General features: G+C 39.6%; 1 protein-coding gene and 1 long non-coding RNA gene across 3 annotated transcripts in view; one reads left to right on the forward strand and one right to left on the reverse strand.

Moving 5' to 3' along the window:
- Window positions 1-15,564, reverse strand: part of DENND6A (DENN domain containing 6A) — a 56,194-nt gene extending 40,630 nt beyond the window's left edge. For both annotated transcript variants that reach the window (XM_026501084.4, XM_026501083.4), the window contains exons 1-3: window positions 15,271-15,564; window positions 1,099-1,137; window positions 959-1,001 (exon numbers count right to left, since the gene is read on the reverse strand). In XM_026501084.4, coding sequence (XP_026356869.1) covers window positions 959-1,001; window positions 1,099-1,137; window positions 15,271-15,510 — 322 coding nt within the window. In that variant the 5' untranslated portion in view covers window positions 15,511-15,564. The remainder of the gene's footprint in view (window positions 1-958; window positions 1,002-1,098; window positions 1,138-15,270) is intronic.
- A 133-nt stretch (window positions 15,565-15,697) lies between these two features.
- On the forward strand, window positions 15,698-21,768 carry LOC130543673 (uncharacterized). Its single transcript, XR_008959172.1, has 3 exons — window positions 15,698-15,889; window positions 20,876-21,065; window positions 21,648-21,768. It is a non-coding gene; the product is annotated as an uncharacterized LOC130543673 (long non-coding RNA).
- The last annotated feature ends 1,078 nt before the right edge of the window (window positions 21,769-22,846 follow it).

The raw sequence follows: 22,846 nt of genomic DNA on the forward strand, positions 1-22,846 counted from the left end.
TACAGGTTAGAACAAAAACCCTACTGGGATTTCACAAAGGCTTTTTTTTTTTTTTTTAACCAAGATACCATTTCTTCTTTACATAATTCCTGAAAACTGAGTTGCAAATGTATAGGAAAGAACTCTGGAAGCATCTATAAGGAAAGGAGAAAATACTTTAGAAAATTAAAATGTCAAATCTCCCAAATCAGATGAATTAAACTAAATTAACAGGATATTAAAAGTAACCACAAAAGGAAAGGGAACTGGAATGCCTTTGCTTCATAGGGTTCTAACTGTGTGTGGTCTAAGATGTGGAATGTTCTGGTCACTAGAAGTCTGAAAAGCTGTTTTGAAAGTAAAACATAAGAGATAACCTGAGAGATTTCAACAATTAGGACCACACAAAGGGAGAGTTTGAAAAAGCCCAGCAAAACCAAGCTTAATAATAATAGCAAACACTGACGTGGTGTTTTTTATATGCTAAGCACTATTCCAAGTGCTTTGCATATGTTAATGCACACAAACTATTACAAGTAATTGATGGCCATGCTTCATAATCAGATTCACCCTGCTCTGTGTGTGTGTGTGTGTGTGTGTGTGTGTGTGTGTTTTTAACTCACGGCTTTTACAGAGTTCTTGGTAACCTTCTAAATCCTGAACTAAAAGTAAACTACTTACTATAAATCCCCAAACATACCAATGTTGCTGGTTTTCAATCTCTTCACTTTTGCAACAGTTTATCGCTCCTTGATGTTTTACCTCACTACAACATAACAGTTATTTTAAAAGCTGAACCAACTAAAATCAAAAAGACATGACTGGCACCATAAAACTTAAGAATCACAATCACTGACTTGCTGGGCTGAAACTGAGTTTGCATTCTAATATTCTATTTCAATCCATTTTCATATATTAAGAGTATAATCAATATTCTTAGTATAAAATTCAACAAAAATACCACATGAAAAATAGTTACCTGAATTTGAATCTGGAAAAGACAAATAGCAAATATTGGTTTTCTGAAAAAGAAAACAAAAGCTATATATGCTGACACACACACACCAATAAAAACAAACAATACGATAGCAAACCATACGGAGCAATATTTTTACTTACTTCTTTATCAGTAAGTTTGGAATGCTGAGGATAAATTACCTGGAAGAAAAAGAATTAAATCTCATTAGACAAATACACTGAGTGTATATTATAAACATTAGCAGGTTCTTCTGATACTAGTTGGCTATGGTCAAATAGTTTTAAGAAATAGTTCACAAACTTCAATAATGACACATGGGACAAGCTAGGAGAACTGAGTAGGATTTACATTATTAAAAAAAAAAAATTCTGAGTCAAAGTTACCTCTCAGAGAATCATGAAATCTTGGTTTATCAAGAATAATTTACCAAATGAATTACTCATAACTTAAAGCTTATTGAGTTTTTCCTTTGGAAACCTAAAGTCTAAAGAGAATTTGATTTATCAGCTGGGTGCTACTCAAGAAATAATGATTTTCAATCAATTCTAGGAAGTAAAGCAAATCACCAACTACTAATTAAAAGAAAAACTGAAAGGAGAAAATAATAACCCATATTTAAGAAATCTCAAAGGCCATCTCCCACCATAAAGTCTAGCCTAATTCCCTCAATCCCTTTAAATAATCATCGCATTTTCTTAGGACAGTCAGTTTATTGCCTGTAGTGATCACAGCCACTTTCTGAGGGAAGCTCCTGCCCCATAGCCCCTGCAAAGGAAGCAAGAATAGGCCAGAACAGCTCCTGTCAGAGCAAGCACTAGTAAACACCAGACCCAAAGGCAGCGACTCTACAAGCTAGTGAACCAACCACCTAGATGTGGCTGGGTGTGAAAATTCTGCCCAAAAGAATACCAGTACTCAAGTGGACCAATCCAGACTCTCTTGCGAATGTAAAGAAGAAAGGAGATTAAGAGCAGCTGGTCAGTGGCTGATAACAAAAAAAGGAGAAAACACATAAAGAATAGCTACATTATGTTAATATTGTGTTGCTAATGTGGGGATCCATGACTTCCCACTTCTGGAAGAATTCATGAGTTCTTCCCATTCCCCAGCTGCCCAAGAGCCTAATAATCTTCCATTTCCAATATATACCATATTGTAATACCACATTATAAACCATATTAAAGCGGTATCATACATTTACTTCACTTAGTTCTCACAATAATAGACAGGGCCAGTAGTGCTATCCCCATTGTGTATATAAGAAAACTAAGATAAGAAAAAAATGAGGAGAACTAATACTTAACGAGTATCTTCCGGAGTTTTTAATTTTCCCAACAATTCTGTCAATTCTCCCTGTCTTTACAGAAGAGGGGACAAGTTCACAGTAGTTAAATAATTCTTCCGAAGTTTACTTGTTTAGTAAGCGCCAGAGGTAGGGCTTGAACTTCGGCCGGTCTGATCCCGAAGTACACAAGCCACCGTTCTTTACTCCACCCTTAGCAGCGATCATTAACTATGCAATCACAGCCCTCTTTCCCAACTAGCTAGGATGTGGCGAATCATCCTTCTCAATCCAGGGCTACAGGAGGGTCTAGAGAGCTGTTACATTACATGAAAACCATCTACCATTCCTGGAATAGAGAATGACACCAAAGCCATTACCTACTTACTCTGCTTTGTATCCCATGTTCTGGTAAATTAACGTTCTGTTCGTAAATTAACCTGTCTCCACAATTCATGAAGGCCAAGAATCTGGTCGGTTTTGTTCACCACTCTATCTTTACACCTAGAATAGTCTCTACTGCGTAGTAAACAATAAAAATATATTTCTTCAATAAGTGGATAAACCCTCAAATTAGTTCAAAAACTCAATATTTAATAAGTAATTCCTCTTAATGCGTACATAGATCTCCCTTGCTTCACCATGAGACCATTTTACCTTGTTACCTTTAAAGCAGAAATGGGAAACTTATAACCTATTCAGCCCTATTTTATGAAAATCTCATTACACGTAAATTATACCAAAATTATCATATTGGTAAATTTAGTGGCCTGCAGTAATAGCTTTATCTTAGACTCTAAACTCAGTTTTATGTGAGTGCCCTTCAGATTTTTCTTTCCTGCAATTAAAATATAAACTCGAAAGCAAATATATAAAATTTCACTTTTTGTTATACAAAGACTTCACAGTAGTTCCTTTGGACTTTAATTTCCTATGGTTTAAAATACCAGCATGACAATATAGAAAAAAATGTTGGTATGTTTTACCCATATATATGAGTACCTTAAATATATATAACGTGTGTATGTGCGGTTGTGTGTGTGTGATTTAAGGGGCTTATGTAGGCTATATATATTTAAGTAGGCTAAAAAGATGTAAGAACTACATAACCTATCAAGTCTGCCTTTTAAAAACTCTGATTGTATTAGACTGTCAAACAGTTTTCTAGAATTTCGTTTTAATGTACTTTGTTAGGACTACCCAGTGTTTTATTTCGGAATAGATATGATATTCGAAAAGAAGTAATGTATCTGTATATGCTATAGGTATGAAAATGTCTACAGTGTACTTAAGATCAACAAATAAAAAAAAATCATACTTAATTTTAAAACTTCAATTAAGCTCCCTAGTTTAAAAAAAAAAAGTAACCGCTGCCAAGTATCTCAAACTGCACAAATTGCCAGTTACTAAATTATCTATGTACATAACTTTATCTTGTAAAAAAAAAAAAAAAAAAACAAGTATAAATTTCAGTTTGGGCAGTCAATGTTAGTTTAGTTGGTTAGCTCCTGATAACTATACAGGCATTAATCAACTGTGGATTGGCCCCAGTACCTGGAGACGCCTCTCGCTTGAAGTTTCCTCTCTCCACAGCTCAAGTCCAGGCATCTCTGTCCCCCAGGCCACTGGCATTCCTGGGAGGTATCAAAGGGGGACAGAGAGCATCAGCTAATGTCACCCTGGTTCTGTTACCTATGTTAAGATCTTCCATGTTATAAGAAATAAGGGAGAGGTGGCCAGGTAATAAGCCAAGAAAAAGTAAGTTTTATTTGATATCATTAGTAAGGCCTAAAAATGATGACATAGCATAAATATTTCACATCATGATGTAATAGGAAAAAAAGTACCCCAGAAAAAATATTAATATAGCTACTAGAAAATAGTATTACAAAATGTTTTAAATCAGGTTATTCTCTTCAAAGGTGTGTCTATCTGCCACTTGCCCCTGTACACCCTAACATTTCCACCTCAGTGTAGGAGTAATTATGGTCCCAGGAGAAAGAAAATTAGGAACACCAGTTAACTTACTACTAGTACCACTTGGACATGGGAAAAATTCATGCCTGTCATGCATCCCAGTTATTTGTGAATGGGTGCCATGTCACTCAGTGTCTGTTTCCATTGTAAAACCCTACCTAGCATCTCAGGCCCTGCAGAGACTACATCCCAGGCCATCCCAGGCCTGCTTTCATCTCCTACATAAACATTAACTCACATATAAACATCACCAAAACCTTAAAAAGAGGATTAATTCCAAACCTAATAAGAACCCTGACTGGCTCTCAGTCGATGGGGCGTGCAACTTTTGATCTTGGGGTTATAGGTTTGAGCTCCACATTGGGTTCAGAGATTACTTAAAAATAAAATATTATTTAGTTATTTATTTTTAATTTTTTTTTAAGTAGGCTCCATACCCAGCATGGAGCCCAAGGCAGGGCTTGAAATCACAACCCTGAGATGGAGACCTGAGCTGAGATCAAGAGTTGGATGCTTAACCAACTGAGTCACCTAGGTGTCCCCAAAATAAAATATATATAAAAAAAAATATGTCTTCAAAGATTAGACAATAACACTCATTCCAAATGAAAATGGAAACTGTTTACAGGCAAAAAAAACCCAACTTTACATTTTTCAACTGGTTATGTATCATGTAATTTTTACAAACTGGCTGGAAAATATTTTAAGATAAGTAAATATAATATAATATCTTTTAAAAGGCTTTTTAATACGAAAAATAAAGCAATGACACCCCTGTAGCAGTGAGTACACCTAACACTGAGATGCTGATTGTTAAATACCATTCTGCAATAAAAAGAATCAGGGCTTCTTGGGGAGGTAGCTGATTACAGGGCAGGGACAGGAAAACTACAAGATGAGCCTGGAGAATCTTATTGTGCCAGGAAGGAAGTGCTCAAAAAAAGGAGGCGGGCAGGATTAAAGGACACAGGAGCCAACATAAAAAGGTACCAATGCTCAAAGCTGGAATGATTTGATTAATAAAATATATAATGATAGTACTAGCTTATAACCCAAATAATAAGATAAGAAGCATCCTTGAGTCCATATTGATATAGATGGATGGATGGATGAGAGAGAAGGGACAACTCTTCCTCATAAAAGAATTTCAACTTACAAATATAGAAGGAGTAAGGAAAATAAAAAACAACTATTAGAACACCAGAATAACAATTGCTGCAGGTAAGATCCACTCATGGGTGCTGAATTAGCAGGCAAAGCTTAGAAAACAAGATACTGCAGTTTCAATTTCTAACAAAATAAACACTTACTAATTACAAAGAGAAAAATAGTAACTTTATAGGGGATAAACATGACAGATATCATCTCAACCAAGTGATCAACGTTAAAATCACCAATAATGAGACATTTTAATTTGAACATCCTATACTTCCTGATATGATGTCTGGAGAAGGGCACATCATATCTGGGGTATTCTTCCCAGTAACTCATAACCTCAGTCTAATCATGACAAGATACCAGAAAAACCAAAATTGAAAGACATACTACAAAATATATGAACAGTATTCCAAAGTATCAAGGTCATGAAAGACAAGAAAAGATTGAGGAACTCCACAGATGGAAGAGGACTATGGAGATATGATACCTATATGCAATGTAGGAAACTGGACTGGATCTTGAAACAGATAAAGCACATTAGTAGAAAAGCCGGTGAATCCCAATAAACTCTGTTTTTTAGTAAATTGTATCATGCCAATGTTATATTCTTAGTCTTGATTATTGTACTATGTTTATGTAAAATGTTAACTTCAGAGAAAGCTAAATGAATTACTTATATAACTCTAAGCCAAAAATTCCATCAAAATAAGGTTTAAAAAAATTAACACTTCCACTTCATATCATATATAAAAAGTAACCCAAAGTGGATTAAAGACCTAAATGTAAGAGTTAAAACTACAAATATCTTAGAAGAAAATACAGGAATAAATCTTTATGGCTATGGATTAGCCAATGGTTTCTTTCTTTCTTTCTTTTTTTAAATTATGCTACATTAGTCACCATACAGTACATCCTTAGTTTTTGATGTAGTGTTCCATGATTCATTGTGTATAACACCCAGTGCTCCATGCAATATGTGCCCTCCTTAATACCTATCACCGGGCTAACCCATCCCCCCACCCCCGCCCCTCTGAAACCCTCAGCTTGTTTCCCGGAGTCCATAGTCTCTCATGGTTCGTCTCCCCCGTCTTCCCCCCCTTCATTTTTCCCTTCCTTCTCCTAATGTCCTCCCTGCTATTCCTTATGTTCCACAAATAAGTGAAACCATATGATAATTGTCTTTCTCTGCTTGACTTATTTCACTTAGCATAATCTCTTCCAATTCCATCCAATGGTTTCTTAGACATAATAAAAGCACAAGCAACCAAAGAAAACATAAATTGGACTTCATCAAAATTTAAAACCTTTGTGTTTCAAAGAACACTACCAAGAAAGTGAAGACAACCCACAGAATGGAAGGAACTATTTGCAAATCATGTATCTGATAAGGTTCTAACTTACAGAATATATAAAGAATTCTTACAATTCAGTAAAAAAGTCAAATAACCCAATTTTTAAATGCGTAAAGGATTTGATTAGACATTTCTCCACAAAAAATATACAAATGGCCAACAAGCATATGAAAAGCCACTTGACACCATTAGTCATTAGGGAAAATGCAAATAAAATTATAATAAGATACCATCTCATATCCACTACGATGGTTGTAATCAAAAAGACAGACAAAAACAAGTGCTGACAAGATATGGAAATTAGAACACTCATACATTACTAAGGGAAATGTGAAAATACAGCCACCCTGGAAAACAGCTGAGCAGTTTCCCAAAAAAGTAAACATAGTTACCTTATTACATAGCAATTTCACTCCAAGACAAGTGAAAACATACGTTCACACAAAAACTTATAAAATGCATGTTCATAGCAGCATTATTCCTAATACCCCAAAAGTAGACAAAAACTCAAAATTTTCATCAAATGATGAGTGGATAAACAAAATGTCATATTTCCATTTAATGATACAAATTCAGCCATAAAAAGGAATGAAGTACTGATAAATACTACAACATGGATGAACCTGAAAATATTATACTAAGTGAAAGAAGCCAGACAAAAAATGCCACAGGTTGTATGATTCCATTCATATAAAAATGTATAGAATAGGAAAATCCATAGAGAAAGTAGATTAGTGGTTGCCAGAGTCTGGGGGGAAGGGGTGATGGCTCAGGACTGAAAGAGGACATAAGGGAAATTTCTGGGGCAGTGGTAATATTCTGTTTCTTGAGCTCTAGGGTAGTGAAATGGTATGCTCACTTTATGAAAACTCACCAAACTCAGGATTTGTACGCTTTCCTATTGTATGTTATACTGCAATAAAAATGTTTACTTATTTTTAAAAGTGGGAAAAAATGGCCTGACATCACAGTATCAAAACAGACTGGGCCCCAGTCTAAGATTCCAGCTCACTCAAGATCTAAACTAAATTACGCTACTGGAAAGTGTGATCAGTTTGAACATGGAACGGACCGTGAAGCATTTCTCTCTAATAGGAGTAAAGTTTAGATACAATTGTCCATGTTTCACATCATTCATCATAGTAAATAAAGTGCTTATGAACAGACTAACTGGAGAGGGGAATATCCCAGATTTCTCCATGTTGGGATTATATAATTTCATAATAGAACCAGAGATAAGTAGCACTGAAGAAGCCCTTGTACAATCTGGGGAAAGCTCAGATCACTAAAGCTTTAACTCTCAAGCCACAGAACTACATCAAGCTACTATGAAGTGCTACAAGTTCACAAGGAAATTTAAAGGCCACTATTAGTACCTGCAAACCCTCCCATTATTACCCTCACTGTTTAATGGCCTACCGTCCGTGCTAGACTAGAAGCTCAATGAAGGGAGGGTTCATGAAGGCTTTATCTCCAGAACACAACAGTGTCTGGATATGCTAGTTGCCCAATTAAATATCTGCTGAATAGATAGTTCAATGAGATAGTCCAGCAACATACAATTACACAAAACACCCATTTTGATTAAAATAGTAAACTTGCTGAGGAGCAAATACTGGGGTTATGGAGCATCCAGTTTAAGAGGTAAAGAAACAACCCTTCACACAACTGCCTTCACCCTTCTCAAAAAATAAACAGAAACTTTGCTAAGATAAAGAAAACTGTAGTGACTACCTCAGGCCCCACCCTGCTAGGGGATAATGGGGAATAGACAAAAAGCAGAAGTGAAAAAGAAAGGAGTCAATTCTCCTAACTATTTTTAAAAAATGGCACAGAAGTTTGCCTTCACCCGACAACAGAGCTTTATCTTCAATTTGTTAAAAAAAAAAAAAAAAAAAAAAGTGTGTGGTAAGGGAAGAGGGGGGCCAAGATCAGTAATCCAAATGAAATCATGACTCACACAATCTATTAACAACAAACTGTCCTGCTTTTTACAGATTATTTAATTGGCCTGAAATTATTTTCAGCAAGAGGTGGAATACAAACTATATGTACATGCAAATAGGCTATGTCATAGATTATCAGCAAATAAAACCTAATAAACTGGATTTCCAAGAAATGCTTTATTTTTCTTTTAAGTATGTGGGGGTCTTTTTATTTATTTATTTATTTAGTTAGTTATCTCTACACCCAACAGGGGGCTCAAACTCACAACCCCAAGATCAAGAGTTGCATGCTCATGTGACTGAGCCAGACAGTTGCCTCCCTGGGAAGTGCTTTAAATACTTGTGATTCACATCTGAAACTGTGGGTTGTTTTTTTTTTAATCAATTTAAGGCAAAATAATAGGAGTAAGAGAATAGCCAAAAACAGTCCTACACTGATTACTGAATGTGCAAGGACGCTAATTATAATAAGGGACCAACATTTAGGCATGCATTAAATGACAGGCATTAATTCTTACATGCATTCTCTCTCTTAGTACCTCCAACAACACTCTCAGGATATTATTTTTCCACTTTATAGTAGAAGGAAACAAGACTCAGAAAATTGAAGAAACTGGCCAAAAATCGGACAATTGGCAGATGTTCAAAACCCCACACGGGGCTCCTGGGTAGCTCAGTCATTGAGCATCTGCCTTTGGCTCAGGGTGTGATCCCGGAGTCCTGGGATGGAGCCCTGCATCCGGCTCCCTGCTCTGCTGGGAGCCTGATTCTTCCTCTTCCACTCCCCCTGCTTGTGTTCCCTCTCTCACTGGCTGCCTCTCTCTCCGTCAAATAAATAAATAAAATCTTTAAAAACAAAAACAAAAACCCACAGCTTGTGCTCTTTTCACTAGAGGGAGAGGGACAAGCAGACTCTGCACTGAGCGTGGAGCCCAACTTGGAGCTCCATCCCACCACCCTGAGATAATGACCTTTCCCAAAACCAAAAGTTGGATGCTTAACCAACTGAGCCACCCAGACACCCTCTCCTTTCTTAAAAAAAATTTTATTTAAAAAAATTTTATTTATTTAAAAAATTTATTTTTTTATTTTTATTTTTTGAGAAGGGTAAAGTCAGTTGTATGAATGGTTCTTTCTTTCCCTCTTAAACTGGGTGCTCCATAACCTCAATTTTGGACTGAAATTCTCCAAAGAGTTGATAGGTAAAGTCTTCAAGGGGGAAAAGCTACCAATGATGCCTCAATTCTTATAAAATCAAGGACTAGAGAGGTTTGGAAGGTAACCTCAAATTACAGAAATGTCAACTTCCTATGACATTCTGTAAGTTCATGTGATTTTTTCTTAGTTTTAGAGCAGTGTTATTTAATGAATTATATAATCTTTTTTTTTTTTCAGTTTCAGAGGTAGAATTTAGTGATTCATCAGTTGCATACAACACCCTGTGCTCATTACTTCCAGTGCCCTCCTTAATGCCCATCACCAGTACATTAAAAGGATTATTCACCACGACCAAGTGGGATTTATTCCTGGGCTGCAAATCAATGTGATATACCATACTAATAAAAGACAAGAACCAGATGATCCTCTCAATAGATGTAGAAAAAGCATGTGACAAAATATAGCAGCCTTTCTTGATAAAAAAAAAAACTCTCCACCGTGTAATGTGATTTAAAGGCTCTCAAAAATTCCTCTCTCTCATTCTCTCTCAAATAAATAAATAAATTTTTAAAAAACAAAGGGGGGGTGTCTTGGTGGCTCAGTCAGTTAAGTGTCCAACTTTTGGCTCAGGTCATTATCTCAGGGTGGTGGGATGGAGCCCAATGTCAGGCTCCATACTCAGTGCAGAGTCTGCTTGTCCCTCTCCCTCCGTTCCTCCCCTCTCTCCAACCGCCCACCCCACCGCACTCTCTCTCTCTTTCTCTCTCAAATAAATTAAATAAATAAATAAACAAATAAATCTTTAAAGGTTCTCAGAAATTCAAAACATTTCTAAGATCCATGTACTGGTAGCAAATAACTCTCTACACCTGAAGAAAAAAGAAAAACCACTACCCAAGTTGAGAAAAAATGGTTAAATAAATTATGTTCCATAAAACTGTACTTACGAAGAGTCTTTAGTGATCTGGCAAACTGTTTATGAGAATGTTATCAATAAAAGCAGACTCTGGGGATGCATGGGTGACTCAGTTAAGCATCTGCCTTCAGCTCAGGTCACGATCCCAGGATCCTGGGATATAGTCCCTGCACTGGGCTCCTTGCTCAACAGGGAGCCTGCTTCTCCCTCTCCCTCTGCCTGCCGCTCCCCCTGCTTGTGCTCTCTTTCTCTCTCTGACAAATAAATAAACAAAATCTTAAAAAAAAAAAAAAAAAAGGCAGACTGATAGTAGACCTGTTTGGGGGACTGCTGCCCAGCCCATGCTTTGGAAGTGTCCCCTCCTTCTTTTACAAGTGGCCACTACTGTCACTGAAACGCTGTCTCCTAACACAGATGACTGAACAAAAGGCAGCACCTGACCCATGCTGAGCCAATCAGATACTCCAGTATTTGAATTAAGCTTCAGCCTGGTTCCAGAATACAAAAGTAGAGTTTAGCTAAAATCAGTATCACAGTAATCCAAAGTCAAGAGAAATCGGGGAGCAGAAACTGAGACCCTTGCAGAAGAAACCAGCCTCAGCACAGAGAATGGAACAGACTTGTAAAGAGAAGCAGACAAAAGACCACACAGCTCCAGAGAAACAAAGGCAAAAAGCCTGAGGCTTTCCAACTCGCATGAGGTTCATTCCAGCTTCCTGCAACTGGGTTCCAAGAGACTCCTTACAATCAATCTTTTTCTTAAATTTATTTGAAAGCATTTCTGTTCCTAACAATCAAATTAATTCTTGACAGATATGAAATTATGTAAAAAAGGCACCAACGAAAATGTCAACTATTAATAGCACTTGTTTCTTAGTATAATTATGAGTGATGTTTTCTAATGGTTATAATCTTCTTTCTTGCCAAGTTTTCAACAATGAGCGTATTATTACTCAATCAGGGGGGAAAAAACTTGAACAAATGAGGCAATTCTGGATTCAGATAATTAAGGCTTTACTATATAATCAGGTAATTTTAGAGCTGGAAGTGAGTATATAAAATCCGGAGGATTTGAAACTTTGTTCCAGAGGACACGTGGATTCTGTGGTGATGCTCTAGGGCCACTCTGTGGGAAAAGGAAGAAGCTGAGCACACCTCCTATAGTCAACCTTTTATAGTCTCTTCCCAACTTAGGATACCCTTCATTGTCCCCTTTACCAAGGACAGGGCCTAACAGGCATTTTATGCAAAATGGACCACTCCCCTAACCACACAAGTCTTCAGCTGATTATTTGCCCCAAACCTGGCCTGAGTACCTTCCCCTGGCGTCTTTCTTTATTGAAGTAGCTGAAAAGGGCAACTTCTCCACCATAAAGATTATAGAAGCTAAGGATGTAAGTTGCAGGGAGCATGAAGCATGAACAAAATCCCATAAAACAAGAAGAGCATAAGCAAGAGGCTTCCAAATTATGGGCTCTAGCCATTTTACAAAGCCCCAATAGGTTTGTACCTTGAATATCTTGAGAAATCTGTTGCCTTACAGCAAGTTTCCTTTTCTGCTTGAGCTATACGTTGTTGTCTGCAACCCAATATACATACACAGGCCCCATCTCAACCAGGTTAGCCATTGAGGTCCCATATTAGATTTTTATTAACAGAGGGGAAAAAAGTTCCCCTGCTTTAAAAAGAAAAGAAAAGAAAAGAAAAGAAAAGGAAAGGAAAGGAAAGGAAAGGAAAGAAAAGAAAAGAAAAGAAAAGAAAAGAAAAGAAAACCGATTCTACTAGCGCACCTTCATTTTACTAGTGAGAAAATTAAGGTTTGAAGGCCTCGTCTTTACAAAGCAACGTAAGGATTTTCTCCATTGAAAAATGGAAAAGGGAATTTCAATACCTCCCAAATACAGACTTAAATAGATTTTACTGAGTCACAAGTACTATTCCAAATGTTTCACCAACATTATCTAATTCTCACAGCAATGCCCTGATGCAGGTACTGTTACAGAGGGAGTGTGAGCCAAGCGTATTAATCTAGTTACAGACTCAAATCTAGGCAGTCCAGCTCTGGAGTCTCAGTTCTTGACTGATACGCTATACTGCCTCTTTGTTAAGGATTTAAGCTTAACCAAGTGGTGCTGATTATGCATTTGTCTAAAATTTGCCAATGAGGGGCGCCTGGGTGGCACAGTGGTTAAGCGTCTGCCTTCGGCTCAGGGCGTGATCCCGGCGATCTGGGATCGAGCCCCACATCAGGCTCTTCTGCTATGAGCCTGCTTCTTCCTCTCCCACTCCCCCTGCTTGTGTTCCCTCTCTCGCTGGCTGTCTCTATCTCTGTCGAATAAATAAATAAAATCTTTAAAAAAAAAAATTTGCCAATGAAACGGTACTTTCTGTCCTGGCACAACAGATTCTCACATCCCTTTCAACCCTAAAATTCAAAGATGGTGATGACTCAGGTGGCTTCTAGGATATTATAGTCCAAACTTAGTTTTTACCTATTCTTTAATTAATTTCCTTTTTGATTCTCCATGGTTGTTCATTATAAGAATAGGGGCTGGAGCTACTATATGTCACTGCTCCAACACAAGTCTACATTCACGTTCTTGTCCCATTACAGCCACCCCACCTGTCCATTTTTGGCCTGGATATGGCCATAATACAAAAGTGAAAAATATTTTGCAAGAATTTCATTATATTTAGTACTAATTTGTGTTCTTTTTTTCTTCTTTTAAAAGTGGCAAGGTACAAGATTCTACATTTCTCATGAAAACAAAACAAAATTGTGCTGCAACCCATTTAATGTGTTTATCTTTTTTTGGATCCTTCATGAGGGAATCTTCCCCACCCTCATCCTATGCCTTCTAAAATCAGCAATTCTTAATCTGGGAACAGTAGAAGATCCACAGATGACCCCCAGAGAGTTCACAGAAGCATATATATATATATAATTTTGTATTAGCAAGCATTTTTGTAACGGAGTTCATATTTTTTTAAAGATTCAGGAGGCACAAAAATTTAAGTACTGACCTAAAGAAAAGTGTTCAGTAGCATATCCCATGGGAAATGAAATTCAAAATAAGTCCTTTAATGATTCACATTTTTGTAGCATCTCAATTATCCTAAATATTGTTTATTTGGTCAGAAAAACATACTTAAAATGTCCCAAATGAAGACAGTCCACAAGGATCTCCTTCAGCTATTTTAAAATACAATCAACTACAACAACACACTCCTAACTTTATGGTTAAATTGTATTTTACTACATATATAACTTCAGGTTAACATGTCAATGTAAATGATAGATGATTTATAAATCTCTAATTCAAAGTCTTTGGAAACTGTTGTTTGCCTCAATAAGATAAAGAACTGTTCATGTTCTATCAAGTACATACGGAACACCACTATGTACCAGGCATGGCATTTGGCCCTATCTGCTTCTGTGATTCTTGGTTCCCCTCTAAATTGTAGTCTAAATCTACAAATACAGGTTAAAGCATTTCGTTTATATTTGTATGCTCAGCAACCACCATAATGCCTAGATCTTAGTGGAAACTTAATGTGTATTGAACTGCCTAATGATAAAACAGAAAAGGCAGGTTGAATAAAAAAGTAGTAGCTTCGCTTTAAGAAAAACCTCCCTGGCCAATTTTTCTAGCTAACTCATGCCACTAAAGTCTGAACGAGGTGGTTCATTAAAATCTGTCATCATCACCAAAACAAACAGACAAAAATTTTCTAAACATACTTCCTTCTAATATGGTTTTCCTTGGACACAATGACAAGCCATGTCTTATGCTACAAAAGGGAGCCTAAACAATGTCAAGAGTAAAGAACATTCGAAGGCCTTTCAATAAGGCACCATAAAGATGGAAAACTTGAATGATTCATAAGCAAGATGAACTATGAACTATGTTCATCTTGATAGTAGCTTTCAGGCCAACTGTTTCAGAAGCAACATCAAGAAATAACAGAAATGATTTAAAAAAAGAAATAATACAAATGAGGAACAAAAGGGGGAAATGGAGAAAATCATGCTGAGATAAGCATTTCGGCTCAGGCTGAGTGGAATGCTCTCAGAACTACTGGAAATGGCCAAAACGGTCTAGGAGTCTAAAAAGTTGGTTGTGTGAGGTTTGGCTATTATAGTTCACCATATGTCAGGGGCATTGTTCGCGGCTTCAAAAAGACCCCAACATCCTGCCTGCAGGCTTCTCCGGGTGCCGCTAACCATTTGTTACTCCTGCGACACCGGGTTAAAAACAAAAACAAACAAAAACGAACCTCATCAAGTATTTAGGAGGGGCCTAGAAAGAACTTTTCACCCCTAGCCGCAGCCCACGATCCTCCCACGGGAACTGCCAATGGACCGCAGCCCGTCCCGACTGGCGGAGGGGCGGCCGGCCACGCCCGGATGCGCGGCAGCCGGGGTCCGGGCCCGCCGATTCGCGGGCCATACGCTCTGCTGGGGCCGCCCCGGCCAGGGGACCCGGACGAGGCGCCGAGGGCAAGGTGCGGCCGGGCCTCACCTCCACGGCTTGGCCCAGCTCCAGGTCGAAGCCCACCACACACACGCAGTGCAGCCAGGCCGAGAAGCCGTCCCAGCGCAGCAGGCCCCGGCCGCGGCCCTCATCCTCTTCGTCGTCCTCCGGCGTGCCTCCCGCCGCCACCACCACGGCCGGCGCCCCGCGCTCCTCGGCCGCCGCCACCGCCTCGTCCAACGGCCCGCGGGAGCTGGGCCCCGAGGCTGCCAGGCCCCGCAGAGCCATCCGCCGCCCCCTTGCTGTTCGCGCCGCCTCCACAGCACACCGCGCAGCAGAGCGCGCCCGGCTCCGCGCAGGCGCAGCCGCCGCTGCCGCAGCCGCAGCTGCAGCCGCCGGGGACGGGCTCGGCCGGGGCGGGGACGGGCTCGGCCGGGGCGGGGCCGTGGGCCACGTGACCCTGGGAGCACGGCTCCGCGCTGCCGCTTCCTTGCGACAGCGTAGACGTGGGCTCGTTTTGCGGGCGCTTAGCTGGGATTGTGAAGCTAGCCCTGGCATCCTTGTCTTAAAGCTCTTCAAGAGTGGTTTATGAATCCTGATACCCTTCTTCGCAGTCCAACGACCAGGGGAGGAATTATTCTTGGAATGACACGTTCAAAAGTATAAGGTATTATTAAATTATTACACATAGTGGTAACGATAGCTAACATTTACTGAACACTTACTGTGTCAGTTGACGTGCCAGCAAGTACTTTACAAATATTTACTCTATTGACTCTTCGCATCATGACCAGTAGGTAGACTTCATTATTTCTTTTTACAGATAAGGAAATTGAGGTTCTGAGAGGTTACATGACTAGCTCAACAAGTATTACAACTTTGATGTCGGCTTTCAGTTCACTCTGCTGATTCAGAGATCTGCGCCTTCACTTAGCTGTTCCTTCTCCACCAAGGTCCCACCCACCTTTCTTGGCCTGGTTGCCTGTGACTCATTCAACACTCGTACAACATGTGCAGTGCTTTCTGAAACACCAGTTTGGCCTCCACAGCAACCTGTAGATCAGTCTCTTAGCAAGGGCCTAGTCTCAGGCAGCTTTGTGGTTGTTGTTGTTTAGATTTTTTTTTAAAGATTTTATTTATTTATTTGTCAGAGAGAGAGGGTGCTGGCACAAGCAGGGGGAGCAGCAGGCAGAGGGAGAAGCAGGCTCCCTGCCAAGCAAAGAGCCTGATGCTGGACTCTATCCCAGGACTCTGGGATCCTAACCTGAGCCAAAGGCAGACACTTAACCAACTGAGCCACCCAGGAGTCCCTAGATTTTATGTTTAAGTAATTTATGCATCCAAGGTGGGGCTGGAACTTAAAACCCGAAGATCGAGAGTTGCACGCTCTACCAACTGAACCAGCCAGGCACCCCAAGAAGCTTCGTATTCTCAGAGATCAGCACTGTGCTGAGCACCCAGGAGGCACTTATTCTACTGAATTTTTACTGATTATTGGTGCAGTGTGATACTACTGATTAGGATTTTATTCACCACCTACTGTGTGGAGTATAAACAGCACAATGAAAATAATTAGGAAACACACAAGAATACCCCAATAGAAAAATGAGTAAAAGACAATGGATAATAACTCACAATAAACAATTTTTTTTAAAAAAACATTACAGTTTTCATGCTTTTACACGTGTTATCTCATTTAATCCTCCTAGCAACCCCGAAAGGCAGATCTCATTATTATTCCCATTTTTCCAGGTGAAGATTCTGAGGCTCCACGAGGTGATGATGATGCACAACCAACAGGTGGCCTAATGGGTTTAAACCCTGATCTCTCTGAGTCAGCCTAAGCTCCTAAGCATTTTGCTGCCCTGCCCAGTCAAATTTACCCCATTTGATAAACATTGTTCTGTATACATCCTTAAGATTTTTATTTGGACCGTTAGCATCAATATTTCAAGGAAAGGGTCAAGTATCATCAGACATCAATAGTTATGTTTGCTAGAGACTATTTTTAGTACATAAGATGAACTAGGAACAGCATTAAAGTTAAAAGCCAAGTCTGTGGCCAAAGCAATCTGTCCTCCTACTCCAGAGAACTACTACAGTTAAGAGAGAAAAACAATGTTCTGCATTTAAGTTAGTCTTTAAACCCACTATTAGGAGAGAACAGTAGCCCTTACTATTAAAAACAGAACTAGGGCGTCTGGGTGGCTCAGTCAGTTAAGTGTCTGCCTTCAGCTCAGGTCATGATCTCAGGGTCCTGGCATCAAGTCCCAGGTTGGGCTCCGTGCTCAGGGAGGAGTCTGCTTCTGCCTCTCCCTCTACCCCTCCCCACTGCTCGTTCTCTCTCTCTCACACACACTCTATCTCAAATAAATAAATAAAATCTTAAAAAAAAACAAAAAGAACACTGGACTAGAAGACAGAAGTTCTGGATTCTGTCGCTGCCTCCACCCTTGATCATGGTAGGCAAGCTGCTCTAAGACTCAGTTTCTGCGTTGATGAAATAGGAATGATCATTCCCAGCCTACTCATCTCACTGATGGTGGGGAAGAGCCAAGCTATCTCAATGCACTCATTTTACTGGGTGCTACCTCATTATTAATAATTAATAAGCTTTAAACACTACTTGTTCCACAGGGCTGCTTCTTTGACATGTGGATACAGACTGCCATTCCCTGAAATGCTGTTGCATAATTTGAATTAAGAGTAATTTTGTGGGGCTCCTGGGTGGCTCAGATGGTTGAGCATCTGCCTTTGACTTGGGTCATGATCTCCAGGTCCTTGGAATCGAGCCCGATGTCAGACTCCTGGCTCAGTGGAGAGTCTCCTTCTTCCTCTCCCTCTGCCTCTCCTCCCTGCATGTGCTTTCTCTGTCTCTCTCTCAAATGAATGAATAAAATCTTTAAAAAAAGAAAAGAGTAATCTTGCAAAATGTAACAACATATGAAAATGAAAACAACATATTAAGAGGACTGTAACTTTGATGACAAAGAGAGCACACCAGGGCTCTAAATCACTTAAAGGTGGAAAAAAAATCATTTTGTTTGCTTTGGAAAAGACTAACAAACATGACTAAAATCCACAACCACTAGGAGAACAGAAATTTCCTATTGCTTTTTGTTTCTTTTCATCCTCAAAACTTTCGTATTTGACCTTCTCATCAATTTTAACCTAGTTTCTATGGTTAATACTTACATAATACTTATATGGGACCTAAGGGGAAACGTGCTAATACTTCCTTCCCTCTTAAGGCTCTGCATTAGAACCTTTGATTTTGAAAGGACCTTGGATCAGGCCATCTCTCCAAACTTCCCATCCTATTCATGAATCTTCTGATGTTTGGTTAGCCAGCTGCCATTTCAACGTGCCTTATTAAAGTAAAGCCACTACCTTGCAAAGCTGCTATTTTCTGGATGTTCATAAGGGCTAGAAAATTCTTCCTTTTATGGAGACAAGATTGATCAGCTGCTTTGTAATGTATACCCCTTGGTCTAAGTTGTGCTTACTGAGATTACAAAGAAGGGTCCAACTCTTCTATGTGATAGCCCTCCCAATTATTGAAAATGGTTATCCCACATCCACATGCCTTCTCTTTTCCGGGGTAAACTACCCCAGTTCCTCCTACTGTTCCTCAAAGGATGTAGTTTATAGGCCATTCATCATCCTGTTGCCCAACTGGGGCATACTCCAACTTGTCGACATCACTCTTAAAATGCGGTGCCCAGCAGGAAACACCATCCTCCAGGTGTGATCTGACCACCACAGAGTGTACTCTGGGACTATTACCTTACTTGTCCCAGCCGCCAGCCTTCTATTAATGCTGGTTCAGATCACATTTGCTTCTTTTGGCAGGCAGGTCACATCGCTGGCTCAGGTTGCATTCACTGTCAACTAAAGCCCTGGGTCTTTTTTCATATGAGGAGTACTTAAGTCAGGGTAGGCTGCTTCAGCCAAGAGTATGACTGGATTCATGGCTCTGTTGCTCTTCTAATATTACCAACAACACTGAGCACAGGATTAAAAACATTCCAAACTTCTCTATTCACCCCAACCAAACTCTTGGCATTTCAGTAATTTGTATAGTTAAGAAAAAAAAAAAGAAGAAGAAGAAGGTGGGGTGCCTTGGTGGCTTAGTCGGTTAAGCGTGTGACTGTTGATTTCGGCTCATGTCGTGATCTCAGGATTGTGAGATCCAGCCCCACATCGGGCTCTGCACTGGACGGGCAGGCCTGCTTAAGATTCTCTCCCTCCCTCTCCCTCTGCCCCTTCCCACCCCCTCTTCGGAAAGAGGAGAAGGAGAAAGAAGAAAAAAAGAAAGGAAGGGTGAGCTTTTTTAGATAATGGTGTGAATTGAAATGCCAGATATCTGGACTTAATTTTACCGAAAGGGAGGGAGTCCAAGTGCCCTAGATATTCATCTACATAGGCAACCAGAGGACTTCCCTCTTGCTTTTGAGCTAAATGCTGCTACAGCTGCTAGAGCAGAACTACGCTTGTGGTGGCAAGAAAATACCAGAGAAATACACAGAGTCTCACGTGCCAGTGTGTTATCAACAGAGTGGGATTTATTGCCACACATCTCAGAGACAAAATGCTTAGCTGCAGGTTTAGAAGAGAGAATCCAGGCAAAGAAAACAATACAATATACCGTTGGGAGCTTCCCAAGTAGTGTTTGTGAAAGCTTAAGAAAAGAAGGTGAAGAGCTTTGGGTTTTCATCTTTACCTTCCCAGTATCTCTATGGTGCCTGGCACCTGAGAGGCACTCAGTAAATATTTACTGAACGGATGAATATAATTTAAAAATCTCTAATTGCTGATCTCCTATTTTACAGAGTTTTCCTTTCATGGTCAGTTATATGAACATGTGAGAAGTTAATATAAAAATGTTTCTTAAATGTAGTTCACTCTTAGCTTATGAGAAATAAAGATAGTAACACCTTACTTATTTGAAGTTTTACTTTTCCAACTGCCTGACCCAGTTTGTACTGGGAGACAGGTTTAGTAGGCCCAATTAGCAGTCAACATGCAAGACAGAAAAGGTAACCCATCAAGTTCACGCTCTTTAATCAGAGGTGTGAGACCTTCACTCATAAAATATTTTGTCTAAATTCACACAAAATTCTAACAGGTATGCTTGCCTAGCTACCCAGAGTAAGCAGCAAATAAGGAAAGTGAGGAGGCTTGGGGCTGAGCATGAAAAGAGCAGAAAACAAAAGGCTGTAGTTTAATAGAATGGAAAGAAAAGGAAAAAAAGAATCAGAAAACAAGAGTTCGGAAGGATACACAGTAAACTATTAATAGTGGTTGCCTCATAGGGAGTAGGAATGGTGGGAAATGCAAGTGCTGGTGAACAGGAATAAGGAACTTTGCTTTCTATCTTACACAACTCTATTGTGTTAGTTAGAGAAGGCATACATTGCTTTTGTAACTAAACATTTAGAGACAAGAGCGTAATAGAGCTGCTTATAAAAGTGAAAAATTGGAAACCACCTAACCGTCCAACGATAGGGGATTGGCTGAAAAATATCCTATATCCATTCAAATAGACTATTATACACTCGTTTAAAATGTTATAGAAGAATATTGTGTAGCAGAAAAATGTTCAACATATATATATATATATATATATTAATTTTATTTATTCATTCGACAGAGATAGAGACAGCCAGCGAGAGAGGGAACACAGCAGGGGGAGTGGGAGAGGAAGAAGCAGGCTCATAGCGGAAGAGCCTGATGTGGGGCTCGATCCCACAACGCCAGGATCACGCCCTGAGCCGAAGGCAGACGCTTAACCGCTGTGCCACCCAGGCGCCCCTCAACATATATATTTTAAATAGAAAAAGGTAGGTCACAAAATGAAATAGAGTGAATGATCCTATTTTAATGAACTATATTAAAAAAATAAATAAATACACTAGAATTGATACAAAATATCCTGACATTGGAGAAATCTTCTGCTTGCAATTAAACATTTCTTTTTCTTCATCTGTGTGATATCTAATATCTCTGTAACTGAAAGCTTTTTTATAGGTATAATGAGAAATCAGCTAAAACAGAAGGGAAGAAATTACAGTGGTTTCACTAATCTGTTTGCGGCAGAAATTGCTATGCCAGTATGATGATTAATTGTATGTGTCAACTTGACTGGGCCACGGATGTCCAGATAGTTGGTTAAATATTATTCTGGGTGTGTCTATGAGGGCGTTTCCAAATGAGATTAACATTTGAATTGGTAGACTTGAGTAAAGCAGAGTGCCCTCCCCCGTGTGGGTGGGCCTTATCCAATCCATTGGAGGCCTAAATAGAACACAAAAGGAAGAATTTGCTCTCTGCTTGACCGTCTTTGAACTGGAATATTTGTCTTCTTTTGCCTTCTGACTCAGACTGAAACTGGAATTTACACCTTCAACTCTCCTGGTTTTCAGGTCTTTGGACTAGAGCAGAAACTATACCATTGACTCTCCTGGGTCTCCATCTTGCCACTGTACATCGTGGGACTTCTCAGCCTACACAAGTACACAGGTCAATTCCATATAATAAATACGTCTCCCCACCCACCCAGTGTATCTCTATTCTGTTGGTTCTGTTTCTCTGGAGGCTAATACAGACTTTGGTACTGAGGCTGGAGTGCTACTATAACAAAGAGCTAAAAATGTGGGATGGCTTTAGAACTGGATAATGGGTTGAGTCTAGAGGAGTTTGGATGTGCATAGAAATGTGGCTGTTAAGGGGAATGATTCTTCTGAGGACTCACAAAGAAAAGAGGAGAGCTGGAGAAGCTTCTGTCTTTTTAGAGAATATGTAAATAATCATCAAAAGAATGTTAATAAAATATGGATGGTAAAGGCCATTCTGGTGACAGCTCAGAGGAAAATGAGGAACATATTTTGGGACAATGGAGGAAAGGTGATCCTTCTTATAAAATCGGAAAAGAACTTGGCTGAACTATATTTTAGTGTTTTGTGGAAAGTAAAACTTGCAAGCTACTGAGGAGATTTCTAAGCAAAGTACTTAAAGGGCAGTTTGGTTCCGCCTGACTGCTTATAGTAAGTAGAATGCAAGAGAGAAACGAATCAAAGAAAGAATTGTTAAGCAAAAATTAAGCAGAACTTAAAGCTTTGGAAAATTCTCAGCCTATTCATACTGGAAAGAGAGAGAGAGAGAGATTGTTCTGAAGAGAACACTAGCATGTGACCAAACAACAGTTTGATTAGTATGGATGTGAACCACAGACCTAATCAGTCACCCCAACACAAAGTGAAGGGAACCTGTCAGACTTCTTAGCTCCTACAGGGCTGGACCATAGAGCTCTGCAGGTGCAAACATGTGCTATTCTTTAAGACAAAGAAGGAAAAACCACAAAGGTGATTCAGAGATCATCGGGGCTGCCTCTTCAGTTTCAGTGTGCATGTGTTGGGGGGGAGAGTGGTGATAGTGGCTATTGTTTTAGTTCAATACACCAGACAGCAGCCAGCTGAAGCGTGGGGGGCAGGGCCCCCAGAGCTTAGGGAGTGCGACTCTCACCTGGGAACGCTGCAGAAGCAGGACTACCCCCTCATTGGGTCTGAAAGCAGAGCCACCCACAAAAAGGATTATTCTCAGGCCTCAAGATCTAGTGTTATTT

Source organism: Ursus arctos, unplaced genomic scaffold (assembly GCF_023065955.2).
Source record: "Ursus arctos isolate Adak ecotype North America unplaced genomic scaffold, UrsArc2.0 scaffold_14, whole genome shotgun sequence".
Taxonomy (NCBI): domain Eukaryota; kingdom Metazoa; phylum Chordata; class Mammalia; order Carnivora; family Ursidae; genus Ursus; species Ursus arctos.